Below are 14071 nucleotides of genomic sequence, written 5' to 3' on the forward strand. Positions count from 1 at the left end.
TACAAATTCAGGAACTATCTTTATTAAATTACTCTTTTTTCAAATATTTGTATAGGATTTTACAATTTACAAGTGATTTCATATTCATTATCTTCCTCAGATTTTTATCTAATTAATAACCTTGAATCAGTGGCAAATCAGGAAACGGAGGCTCATAGTTTAACTGCTGGGCCCAAATCATGACAATATTAAATGGTAGGTTCAAAACTCACACCCAGAACATCTGAATCCAAATATAGTTCTCCCCATCTCCAAGTTACTCCATAGTAGAGATCAAGTGAATCCTATCATATTGACCCCTGGTGCCTATTGATGTGTCACTCTTTTTCTAAACCTGTGTTGCCCACTCTCCATGGACCTTTCAAGATGGAATCAATTAAGTACAAAGATATAGCTAGATTTGTCTGTCCAGTAACGTAGGAGCGAGCCACCTTAATTAAGTTTTCCTCAATTCACATTAACTGTTTCTTCCTCTAGGCTGCATTACTCTGGTCTCTCCATGATATTTCTGCATTTTTTTCTTCATACCAAATGAACTTTACATGTTGTATGAATATCAGAATGTGAAAACTTTGAGAATAACTTGATATCTACTCATCTTTGTATATTTAACATCACTCTCAACAGTTTAATGCATATTGGTCAACACAGGAAAATATCAAGAATTAAAAACATATATATGCTCCAAATAAGCCCACAATTTACCTAAAGTTAATGATAATTGATGACAGTAATACTATATTTTAGCATACATTTTTACTATCAATAAAATATTTTCTAAAAATAATATCAATAAAGTAAGAATCTTACCTAGACCATGCCTATGTGTTGACATTGGTGGTAAGACAGTCCAAGTCTTGGTTTTGGGGTTGTAACATTCAACACTGTTCAATGTCTTTAAGCCATCTCGACCTCCAATTACAAAGAGTTTGTCATCAATAACAGCCACACCAAACTGCAGTCTCCTGCCGTTCATCATCCCTGCCTGGATCCACAAATTTGTTCTGAGGTCATATTTCTCTATGGTTGTAGCTCCTGACAAAACATAAAATCACATAGTCACCATTTACTACTAATCCAACAAAGAATCTTCCCAAGACACTGTACAAATTAGGATGTGAAAACATTCTTGTCATGTTCATTTTTCTTGAAGAAAAAAAATGGCAGAAAAATGAAGTGATATAAGTACTTTATTTTCTCTTCTTGGCAGACACTCATGATAAAATAGACACATATGTTCAGCTTGTTTGAATTACATAATGGTCTCATGCTAAATTATTGATTCAATAGAATCATTGTTGGGCATGACACAGTTCTGGGAGTAGATTTTACAACTTCCCTTTATCACTATTTGCTATAAAAAATGCAACATAATCCTAGCTTAAAAAGACATTTATTAAAGCCCTTTTAAATAGCTAAGCTATGTATGTTATCTGTATAATTTCTAAAAGTGAAGAGAAGTTAATAAATTCTTTACCAAATTTCTCTTTAAATTTGTCTTATGCCTTAAATAGCAGAAGGGTTTAAAAGTCAATTTTAGGAAATGTAAACAAATGTCAGCTGTGCTTTTTTTTAAACCTTATTTTTAAAAAATGCATTCGGAAAATAGCAATAGAATTTAGAGACATAAAATGATCTTCTATCCTTATCAACTGTTAGAATCTCTAAACAAAATAGCTTATCTTTCCTAAAAGCTTTTTATGTATAAATTTGAAAAAATGCAGTAGATCTGACTAATAAAATAGAAATTGAAAGAATAAGCTAAATTGCTGATGAGGTATGTTTTAAGGGATTCAGTTAAACATTTCACATTAAAAATATTTACCTTGAACTAGTTCAAAACTGTTTATATAAAATATAAACCAGCAAACACTGATCTTGCTTCAGTGTTTGATCTTAATGTTTACACTCACATTCAGCTATGTTTCATTTTTAGTAATTAAATATCCCTACATTTACAAGTCAACATTCTTGTGTACTTTCACTTATGTACTAAAGATGTTTTACTTGTAATGTATTACAAGTTTGCAAACTAGGGAAGACATTCCTCAGGGGACTCATTTACTCTGTAGAACATAACCAGCAATGAACTAAATAAATATAAACAACTTGGCAGTAAAAGTTTTGCTAATTGAAGTAAAATGGTATAATTTATGCTCAATTTTTATTCAAAAGTGACAGCGCTGTAACTATATAAATACTGAGTTAGAATGAATTAAATCTGTTTTTTTGAAGTTATTAAATATATGAGCTAATTTTCATACAACTAAACATGAAGTATTATAAGACTATTATTATTTTTAGAATAAAAATAAACTGAAATATTCATAAAAGTCATTTGATACTGTTTAGTAACATAAGATATATTATTTAAACAAAAGTGCTTCTTTTATACTTAAATGTATTTATTATGTTTTATTGATATGTTAAATGCTTTATTCAAATATGTACAAATTGAAATTCCAAGGTGAACTAAAGTATTAAATAATGTCAAGGTCATGTGAATTCTCAAAGCTTGATAGCATTGGTATTCCATGAATGCTTACCTAAAAATTGAGTTGTATGCAAATACCTCTCTCTTATGACTAACTCTTGACAAATCATGGCAGAAGAAATAGTGTAACCTAATCCTAATTAACCCAATCCCAAGAGACACGTATTTTGCAGGTCTGGAAGTAAATATCTTCCACTACTTTCTTCTCCAAAACCTTGGTCAAATTCTTTGCAGGGTGTTTAAGGTACATTCATCCTTCTCAGAGAAAATCATTGAGAATGTGTGAGGTTAAGGGCCTCTGAGCAATATAAGGTTTTGGTATAAAAAGGGGAAAGTGAGGAATTGTTTTGAGTTTCAAAGTTTCATTGAAACAAGCTAGATGTGTCTACAACCTCAACACATGGCAGGATTTTTTACTTTTACAGTTCTTTTCCTCTAGCTGCAGTTTTCAGAGGTGACCTATATATTTTATTCTAAAGTTGCTACATCAGAAATAGGAGTGAATTCCTCTTTTCCTTTTTTTTGAATTTAGAAGCTGTGTTAATTTACTATGGCTGCTGAGAAAAACTATCTCAAATTTAGCAGTTTAAGAAACATGCATTTATTATCTTACAGTTCTGCAGGTCAGAAGTTCAAATTACATTTTGTGCTAAAATCAGGGTGTTGGCAGGGTTTTCTTTTCTTTCAGGAGGCTCTAGAGAAGATCTCTTTTCACTCCACTCTTCAATTTTGCTTAGTCAAAAAAAGATTCATAATACAAAACAAAGATTTCTTGATTTGTAGAGCTTACTTATAGTAACCAATAAATTGATTATTTTCTTATTCAGACTGTAATATAAATGTTTTGTCCAGTTTTTAATGATCACAAAGTTAAAAATATGCTTGCTCTTTTTCTAATGAAAGTTATTAGTGTTAATATTCTTTAAGGTATTTTCTCACCAGCATACTTCATTATTTGTCTGTATAAACTTCCCAACTGTATTATACTTTTAAAAATTTATCAATTTGTTTGTGAGTTCTGTTGTTTTCTTTTGCTTATAAGAGTGTATGTATTCCCTTGGTGGTTTCCCGAGTTAGAGGAAGAAGGACAAAGCCATTCTCTCTGAGCAATGTTATCCTCAGCTGTTCCTTAAAGTTAAGGCAATATTTGTCATTACATAAATTAAAAACAGAATATGAACAAGAGTGGGCTACTGTGCTGGTAAGTAGTACAGTTGAAAGAAATAAAAAAAGAAAGTTTATTTTAAGACATAGTTACTCTTGGGTTCATGAAACCATCTCTGGTTATCTCAAATAGCTGCAAAGCAGAGGCACAACTCTAAAATGTGTGACTGCAGGCACAATAGCATCCAGACTGCTTTCATAAACTCTCTGTCAATAATCTGAATGAACTTGGAAGATGGCCTCCAGCTGCAGATGAGAACACAGCCTTGCCACCCCCTTGTTTTCAGCCTTTTGAGATCTTGAGCAGAGAATTCAGGCGTGTTTCCTGGACTTCTGACCTACTGTGAGCTAAAAGATGGCAATTGTTTTAAACAGGTCTTTATGGCAATGTGTTACAGCAGCAATAGAGTTTACTTTAATTTGCATTTAAAAAATTATAAAGTATTTGTTTTCCAAGTTCAATAACATAACTAGAAGGTATTAGATAAAATATGACTACAAAAATGTTTTCCTCATGACAAAACAAATAGCAGGCTCCTTTCTCAAAATATAAAATGGAGAATAAGTGCTCAAGATGTTATTAAAGTGTGGTTCTGGGTCTCTTTGGAGTTGTTCATTCATACAGCCAAATGTGATTATTTGGAGAAGAAAAATAGGAATAAATACTTGCACATTCTATTTTGGCATTACAGACAGCAGGACTTATTCCATATCTATAATTCAAATAATTAGCAATCTTATTTAACTTGAACACAACACAGAATAAAATGATAGGAGTTTTCTGAACAGACAAAACAAATGCCATAAAAAATATCCAAGAAACAATGTAAATCTCTTATTCACCTCAACAGAAAGGACCTCAGGTATTCTCACAGAGCCTTTTTACTATAATTTTAATACAATGCTAATAAGCTTAGTTACTTGATTTTCAAGACTTGTTATAAACCTACAAGTCAAAATGATCTGGGGAAGTTGACAATGGCAATAGCTGATAGTGAAGGAATAACCAGAAAAAAAAATTGTTTTAACTCAAATAGAGCAATCATTTATAGCTATTGGAAAAAAAAAAAACACATTATATAATGACTAAAGAGCATTTTGGCCCAATAATAATGGTGATCCTGATGCCATTTGGAAAATGGCAAAATCATTTGTAAAAGGTTAAATTAGTCAGATGTATTCTTTTTAAGAAAACAGTAAATATTGAGAAGCATTCTGAAAAATTTTTAAAGCAAAAGATATGTTTCATGATACTTAAGACATCAAGCTTTAAAGAAGGTATTATTATAAAAATTACTTATTTCTTGAATTTTTCATAGAATAAAATTTTCATTGACTTTCTTGTATCTACATACTTATGAAAAATATAACTTCGAGATAACATTCTTACACTTATATAAAAAAGTATTATTGCAGAGAAAATATTTTTCAAGCACAAATAGAAGTCTTTACTTTTTAGGTAATTTGTTATATTTTATTAGGATGGCATTGTAACATTCCATAATCATCAAAATACATTCATGTGCACCAAATAAACAACCAATGAAATTCTACATCCCCCCAGTATAAATATTTGTAAAATGATAATAAACTGATAAATAGCTATGTACAGACAGTCCCCGACTTTCAATGGTTTGACTTATGAATTCTCTGACTTATGATGGTGTGGAAGTGATAGGTATTCGATAGAAATTGTAAGTTAAATTTTGCATTTTAATGTTTTCCTGGGCCAGCAATATGCAGTACAATACTCTCTTGTGAAGGTGGGCAGGACAGTGAGCCACAGCTCCCAGTCAGCCATATGATCACGAGAGTAAACAACTGATAACTCTTACAGCCATTCTGTTTTTCACTTTCAGACAGTATTCAAAAAACTACATAAGATTTTCAACACTATACTATAAAATAAGCTTAGATGATTATGCCCAACTGTAGGCGAATGTAAGTGTTCTGAGAATCTTTACGGTGGGCTTGGCTAAGCTCTGATGTTCTGTAAGTTAGGTGTATTAAATGAATTTTCAACTTACTATACCTTAAACTTGCAATGGGGTTATCAACATGTAATCCCATCATAAGCTGAATATTTGTATAGAGATATAAATGCATATATATCATTAAGCTTAATGCTAGATTTTGAAGTAGGTATATACATCTCAAAAACCAAGCATTTTGCTTACTTTATACTACTTTCACTAAAATCAAGAAATACAAAAGGATGTCAATTTATTGGCTCATAACCAAGGGAAACAAAAGTATGGAATATCATTTTAATTATTTGTATTTCATGTAATGGTCCACCTTAATAATTAAAAATTATTATCTTTAAAATCTTAGAAAAAATTTAAAATTTCTGGAAGTTGGAAAATAAGTAAAATACAAAAATCCATGCAATTTTTAAAAATGAAAATAACCAGATTGTGTAAAGAACAGAAGAACCTATTTAAATATCACCACTAAAAGTAAATTAGCTAAAAATAAAATCAGAAAAATAGGTTAAAAATCTAGATAAAGAAAAAAAGTAAAACTGTTGAATAATGTCAGTTTGAATGAATACAAAGAATCATACTAATTTTGAATGAGATGGATTGTTATTGTCTAAATGATAATTATTCTCTTATAATCACAATTTATATAATAATATTTGTACAAGGTATTTATAAAATTATACTTGTGTTTCTCTGGAAATTTGAAAGTCAAATATTAGGAAATACATTTTTAAAAGCCAGACAATCTCCAATACAAAGGAATCTTGAGGAAAAAAATAGCCTACCAGATATTAAAAAGTATTGTGTAACTAGACATTTTAAAAAGATGGCTTTATTATGAATGAAAACGGTTATATTAATAAATATGAAAAGAAAGCCAGAAATAATTCTAATACATGTGAGTATAATATAATAAAAATGGCAGTTCAAATCAGTGAAAAAACATTTTATTATTCAAATAAATAGTGTTCAGATAACCAGTTGTCCTCTGGAGAAAAATAAATAACTTAGATTCCTGCCTTACTTGTTAAACCAGAATGAGGTTTAGATGAGACAGGGCTAGAGCATAGCACACAGTGCCACAGAACTAGCACATGTGTGGATCTCTTATCAGGGCTCCACATGCATTAACAGGGACGGGGATTTAAGTAACCTGTCTTCGGTCACAGTCTACTACAACTTTAAGCATCCTAGAAGATGAAAACGTATTTGATGAACTTTCACTTCTAGGTGGGCCCAAGATCAAAAGTCCATGAGAGAGAGCATGAGACCCAGAAATTTTTAAGTATATGTATATATATATATATATATATATATATATATATATATATATATATATATATGATCATTAATCACCACAATATAAAATATAGTTACATCAAAAATAAACCAATTTAAAAAACCCAAAGACTGAAAACATTAACAACAAAAATGTTTTATAAATATAACAGGGAGTGAATTTCCTTGATATGTTAAAAGCTTTTATAAATCAAGAAGTAAATTAGGAGATAATTATTTAATAGAAAAACAATATGAATACCATGTAAATGTTGAAAGATTTACTTAAGCTTTCCTAAAATTAAATAATAATTTTATTAAATAATCTTATTAATTTATTTATTAATAATCTTATTAAATTTCCAAAAAAATAGAAAATCTATAATTTTGATATTCACATTAAAACCAACTGGTTGATATTAAATCAATGCAACTCTTATGAGAGGTGTGGAGTGTGTGCGTGTGTGTGTGTAATAAAATACATGGAGCATTTAGGAAATGGAGGGAGTTGAATTTTTGATTTGTAACTTCCTATTTTAAAGAGTTTGCCATAAATACATCTTAGTTCTGTTATTAAAATACTAATTCATTATTTTTAAAAGCAGCTTTTGGTGTTGCTAAAGATGTCATAGGAAAGAGACTTTAAAAAAGCAACTCAAAGCTTGTAGTTATTATTTCTATTATTATCACTAAGTCACCATTTTACAGTAAAAAGCTCATGTATTAAAATAACTTTATAGCAAAAGAACACATATTAAAACATTATTACAAGTATACTTAATTTTTTTTCATTTTCTTAATAAATGTTCACTGAACATAAACTCATACTACTTGAATTTTCCAATTAAATATTTATTTTTATAACTAACAGTTGCCTAAATTAAGCCAAGCCCTTGTTATTTATATTATTATTAAAATGCTCTTTTAAGATACTTCTTAAAAACCTTTTTAAAAGTTTGAAAACTTTTCAAAACACTTTCCATATAACATTTATTAGAATTTTTCTACCCTTTGTGAATGAAAGGAAATGTCAGCACTTGTGAATGAAAGGAAAAATGACTATTATGACAACTGGGTTCTAGTTGTAGTATTACTGACTGTATGACACAAACAAAGGTCATTCAAATGCCTTTTCATCGGTATAGTAAAAAAACATGAGAGCCCATTGATCTCCTCCTAAACTATAGACTCTTGGAAAGTACATTTTTGTCTTTTTCATAAATGAGCACCCACCCTTACAAAGATATATTAATTGAAGGCTCTCTATGACCTACTAATGTTTATTCAAATTGAGGGTTTATATGAGTACCACATTAGGTGAAAATGCAGTGACGTCTACTTATGTCTAAATCTTTTTTTTTTTTTTTTTTTTTGCGATCCACAGGCCTCTCACTGTTGTGGCCTCTCCTGCTGTGGAGCACAGTCTCCAGACACGCAGGCTCAGCAGCCATGGCTCACGGGCCCAGCTGCTCCGCGGAATGTGGAATCTTCCCGGACAGGGGCACGAACCCGTGTCCCCTGCATCGGCAGGCAGACTCTCAACCACTGCATCACCAGGGAAGCACATGTCTAAATATTTTACTTCTCCTTCTCTGTGAGTCTTTTTCATGGAAGTAAGCTGAGGTAGCCCTGAGAACTCTCTCTTTCTTTGACAGAGAAGAACCACATATTGGAGGATTAAGATCTAGTACTTATGAAACATGCATAAACACACACAGGCTTTTTTCCCTGTGGGTCTGTAAAAGGAGACTTGATTTAGAAAAAGGATGTACTTATGTATTGAACATTTACTGGGAGATTGATCAAAAAGAATGTACTCGCTACAAAGAATTTATAATTATGATGGAATTTTATCATAATACACTAATTTATTACTCAATCCACATTCATTGAAAGATATACACAATGTACAGTTAAGTGGCCCAAATCCTCTGACCACTAAAAGGCAAAATAAAGTTTTTACTAGGCTAAATTTTGAAGAATTTAACTTATAATTTTAACCCTGATCCATCCTCAGAAGAGACTTGTAAATGGTTATGGCTAAGATAGCCACTAAGCTTTGTGTCTTTCTAGTGAAGATGAACCCGTGAAAGAAAACTTCACTGACAGGCGATTCAATTTTTAACTGAGAGAACCTTCCTTCACTCTTCATTACAGAACATAGCTTCTAGGAGCTGAAAGTCCTTTGTCTGCTGACTCATTCAGAACAGTGTAAACAACCAGAATTTAATTTAACACATGAACATCTTTCCTGATTCTAAAGACTGTCAAGGAAGCAGTTACCTTGACTTTGTTCTTCCCCTGAGACCCTTGGGGAAGAAGTATGGTTCTTCCTTAAAATATCTCTTAGCAGCCTGATAAGTCAACACCTATTCCAGAAGAAAACTCTTTGTGTCTGAAAAACAAACTGGGTTTAGGCTGACATGATGTTATTCGTAATTTTCAGTTGCTTCTACAGCTTGGTGCAAGTGATGACCTTGAAATGGTAATCTCCAATGATATATTTCAAGTTCAATGAAAACGTACTGAAGTGGAACTGAAGTGACTGAATGGAGTTACTGAGGCAGACATTAAATAGTAGTCCTCAAAAGGGCAAATATGAAAGAATAAGTTTTCTTTTATTATATTGCTTTTCTTCAGAAAAAGTCATACAGTATTTTAAAGTTATTTCCCCCACCTAACTGCAAATGCTCAGCTTTCTCTGGCACAGAATTGTAAGTGAATCATTTTATTAAAGCCATATGATGATCACTACTGAGCTAAATGCTTTAGAAATTATCCAGTTGTAGAACTGTGGTATGAAAAGCTGTTCTTTAAAAGTTCTTGATAGTGCAGTTTGTTCAGTTCAAGCCAATGAGTAAAAATCAGGTCAAGATGGTTAATTCCAATTTCCAATTTATCTATTTCAATTTCCATTTTTGCCTTTCAACAATACTGGCAATGATGGAAAGTGTGATGAGACAAATTCAGGATAAAATGATCTGGCCAAGTACTTTGAATAGAAAGAGAAATATCAGTTCATCCCTACAGTTAGATAATTTTAAAATTTTACATTTATGAAAATCCAAGGTACCCATTAAGTAGTCAAATACCATAATATATCCTCAATAATAAAATCATTCAATAAAATAATTTCAAGGAAATTTTTACTTCATAGTTAAGAATTAATGCTTTCTCTCCTTTTATGTTTCTTTCACCAAGATTCCTATTATTGTTAGCTATATTAAAATTTGCTTTGAGTTCACATGAAAGATATAGAGCTGTCTGATCAGACACCTGGTTGTTAATGAAAATCAGTAACTGACCTGTGACTGCAAGGAGGCCGTCAACAAGGAGGCGATGCAAACATGTAGAGTAAAGGATAGTTTAAATTCTCTCTCCTGTCCACTCAGTCAATCACAATCTACGGGAAGAGCCACTGCTATTGTGGTCTTGACATGTCATCAGCATGCTTGATATATATCTTTAACTAGGCTCAAATTGGTGTTCACAGCTAGCACACATAAGATAAACAGAATGATGTAATGATGCAGTTTTCTTATTTTTTTTCTCTTTTACCTCTAAAATATATCAATTTGAAAGATTCTCACCTTTTAACTCTTTGTTGACTCTTTCTTTGGAACTAAATAATCTCTTATAAATGACTTAGTCTAAGCTGGAGGGACCCCTGCTTGCCTGCTGTCATGCTGGATGCAGGACAGCACAGTGGGACTGCCTTGTGTCAAGAAGAGATCAGTGCCTCTCAGAATCTTGATTCCCCTTTAACCAAAGCAAAGGGGGGCTTCCTATTCATATGCTTGTGCCTGTCAGTCTTCTACCTTAACATTCTAGTCCTCTTTCTGTGCAGTATGATTGTATAATATCTCCTCAAATATAGACGGTCTTAGCTTTGCATGGTTCTGGTATGAATAAATTTCAGTTACCATGGCTTAGTTAAATAAAACAGCCCTTCCCAATTTTAGTTTCCACAACATATTAACTGTGAATAACTGCATAAAATACAAACTTTGCTACTAGCCCTTCAGTCCACAAATCACTACTTAAATAACAGATGTACCTCATGCTCAGTAACGAATCACCTCACTTTTTCCAAAGTCTGCAGGTGATTGGTCATTGCACTTCTGTTGCTGAGTTCATGCACAGACCCTTGTGTTGCTTTTTTGTCTCCTATGATAAACTCACTGTCATTTAAAAATAAAAAATATAATTGAAGAAAGTATTTGCCAACAAAGAAGCTAAATGGAGCATATAAAGAAAAAAGTGAGAACACTGAAAGTGATATTACAGTAGATACACATACTTCCATACCCAGTTGGTTGAGGATGGCTCCTGGAGCTTTGTTTGCACAGTTGGGCTCCCTGTGTAAGGGTCATGCAGTCTGAGCTTGCTCCCAGCACCTCAAAGAATGTTCCTAAGAGGATAAACAGGTAGACCAGAAGGCTGCTTATGGTGGGACGTTGTAAACATGTACAGAAACTGTCCACTCCAGCTGCCAATAAATTAGAGTTGGGTCAAGGGAATATACATTTGGCACTACAAGTTTCCTAGAAATATGATACAGAGATTTATTTTCTTCAATAACAGAGTTTGGAAAACTTTTTTTTCCATGAAGGGCCAGATAGTAATAAACAGAGCCTTTGTGGGTTTCCTTATGTGTCTCTTTGTTGCAACTACATGGACATTATAGAGTGAAAGCAACTGTAAACAATAGGCAAACAAATGAGTGAGTCACAATTAAATTTTATGGACATTGAAATTTGAATTTCGCAAAATGCTAATATTCACTAAATTCATCATGAAGTATTATTCTTTGTTTGATTATTTTCAACTAGTATAATGTATAAACCAAAGCCATACAGAACAACCAGTGGTTAGCTTTGGCTTTTAGCCCATTGTTTGCCAGTCCTTACTCTTAAAATATCAATAAAATATAAATATTTGGAGAAAAAGACACCTAACAAATATTTATTGGTCATAATAAATCAAAGAACTCTTCCTTTTAGAAAAAAATTCATTAAATTTTCATATAGCAATTTGTATATCAGACTTAACTAATCAGGGTGGCCTTTCTCAGCCAACCTTCATAAAAATAGCAGCACTGTTCCCTTATCCTGTTCTTCCCATCCCCCTTTTTTTACTTTATATTTCTTGATAACTAGTCCTTGCATAAACTAAACTAAATTGTATATTTGTTTTTAATCTGCTGAATATAATTTAAACTACAATAGACCAGGGACTTTTGCTGTTTGGTCTACCAGCACTGAGAACAGTGACTGGAGATTAGTAGGTATTCAGTGAATATTTGTAGCAGAATTAGATAATCCAAAAAGGATGAATTAATAACCTGGGAACCCAAGAAATGCTGGGGAACTGGCAGTAGAATGGATACAATTGTAACCCAATTTCATAATTAGTACTTTCCAATTTGGGGTCAGAGATTTAAAAAATCAACAAAACCTTTTTTTTTTTTTTTCCTTATTTGGGGAAAAAAGTAATATCAACAGAACAATCAGAAAGTCACATTTTCTGTTCAACATGTGAGTACCTATAAAAATTATTTTAATTTAATAGAATTATAATTAGACTGCCAAACATATGAAGCCATTATTATTCATGCCCATGCTTCAAAGGTAGACCTAGGCAATGGTCACCCTTACAGATTTCTGTAAAGAAACCACTTAAAAGGAAATTGTAATTATGTACAACAAAAAATACCTCTGACTAGAATGTAATGACAATAGATCAGTAAAGATTAAGAATAGTATAATAAGTGAACATAATTTCTTTGTATAATTAGTATAAAACATATTTATTTGATTATAGTAAAGAATAATAGCTGCTTTAAAATTCTTTTAATCTGATAAATATTAAATTGATACTGACATTGAAATTTTGATACATATAAAATGTAGAAAGCAATGGCTAATATATAGGGTTAAAATATATATGTGTAAATCAGATGTGCAAAAGCATAACTATATTTTTTTATAGCTATACACATGTTGTTCATTAACTTCTTTTCAAAAGGAACTTTGTCTAAAAGTCAAAAGCTTACTAATGAGACCTTTCTTGGCTGGATTTGTTCTGTGAACTGTAAAAGTCTTAACCCTGAAAACTAGAGTTTTAAATGAGAAAAAATTTGCCAGCAAAGAATAATATGTAACATTTCAAAATATTACCTCCACCATTATTTATTGACTCAGCATTCAGTTAAGTTTTTTACATATGTCATTGTCTTGATATTTGTCATGGTGTCTCAAAGAGGTACATGATATTATTCTCATTATCATATGAGGAACACCAACATATGGAATACTTAATTATGTTGCTAAAGAATACAAGGCTCACACAGCTCTGTTTTAATTTTACTAAAATAAGTAAACATCACTCATCAAGTGGTATTTGGGGTTGTTAGTGAGGAATTAGGCTTTAAAGTCTGTACACCAGCCAAAAGTCCTAAAATAACTAAAATTGTTTTCATTAGAATCCCTTACATTTCTACTAAATGCACATTAATATGAACTTAGACAAATATACACACAGATATATAGTTGCACTTTGAAAAGTTTAAATTTAGTATGGAAACATTTTTTGTTGGGTATTTCTTTGTTGTTGATACAAAATAAAATACCTAGTTTTCTTTTGTATAGTTTGTTCTTATATAAACTAAAAAGTAAGTAATTAAATGCATAATAATACTCCCAGCACAACACAGATCCTGGAACTTTCTGAGACGTCAGCATTTTCACTTCTCCCATCTCTTACTTACTCCAGAGAAATTGAGGTTGACATCACACCTCATCATTGAAATGATTATCTCTATCTCTCTCAGCAGGTATGGTTGGATTCCTTGAGTAATATGTATAGTTAATATGACTCAAGTGTAACAGAGTAAATTAAATGTGCTTATTCTCTGTGATATTTATTCATGAATTTTGCTCTTGGTATTAAATCATCTCTTGATGGGTCTATCATTATGTGTATAGATCATTATCTACAAGTCTACATGAGCATTTCTGAACCACATTAGTGCTACATGATCTTAAAAGGAAATTTTAAAAGTTAGGCATCAAGGCTACCTGAGCGTGAAACAGAACTAACATAAAATTCTTCCAAAGCTTTGACATTAAATAAAAATACACCTGATAAT

At 31.6% G+C, this 14071-nt stretch overlaps 1 protein-coding gene across 2 annotated transcripts in view; it reads right to left on the bottom strand.

Moving 5' to 3' along the window:
• The window catches only part of KLHL1 (kelch like family member 1), a gene marked incomplete at both ends in the record, with an annotated part of 381529 nt that overhangs the window by 75598 nt on the left and 291860 nt on the right, over positions 1-14071 (bottom strand). For both annotated transcript variants that reach the window (XM_082602078.1, XM_082602077.1), the window contains one exon: positions 811-1035. In XM_082602078.1, the coding sequence (XP_082458204.1) occupies positions 811-1035 (225 nt within the window). The remainder of the gene's footprint in view (positions 1-810; positions 1036-14071) is intronic.

Source organism: Mesoplodon mirus (genome assembly GCF_964341445.2).
Source record: "Mesoplodon mirus genome assembly, chromosome: 17".
NCBI lineage: Eukaryota > Metazoa > Chordata > Mammalia > Artiodactyla > Ziphiidae > Mesoplodon > Mesoplodon mirus.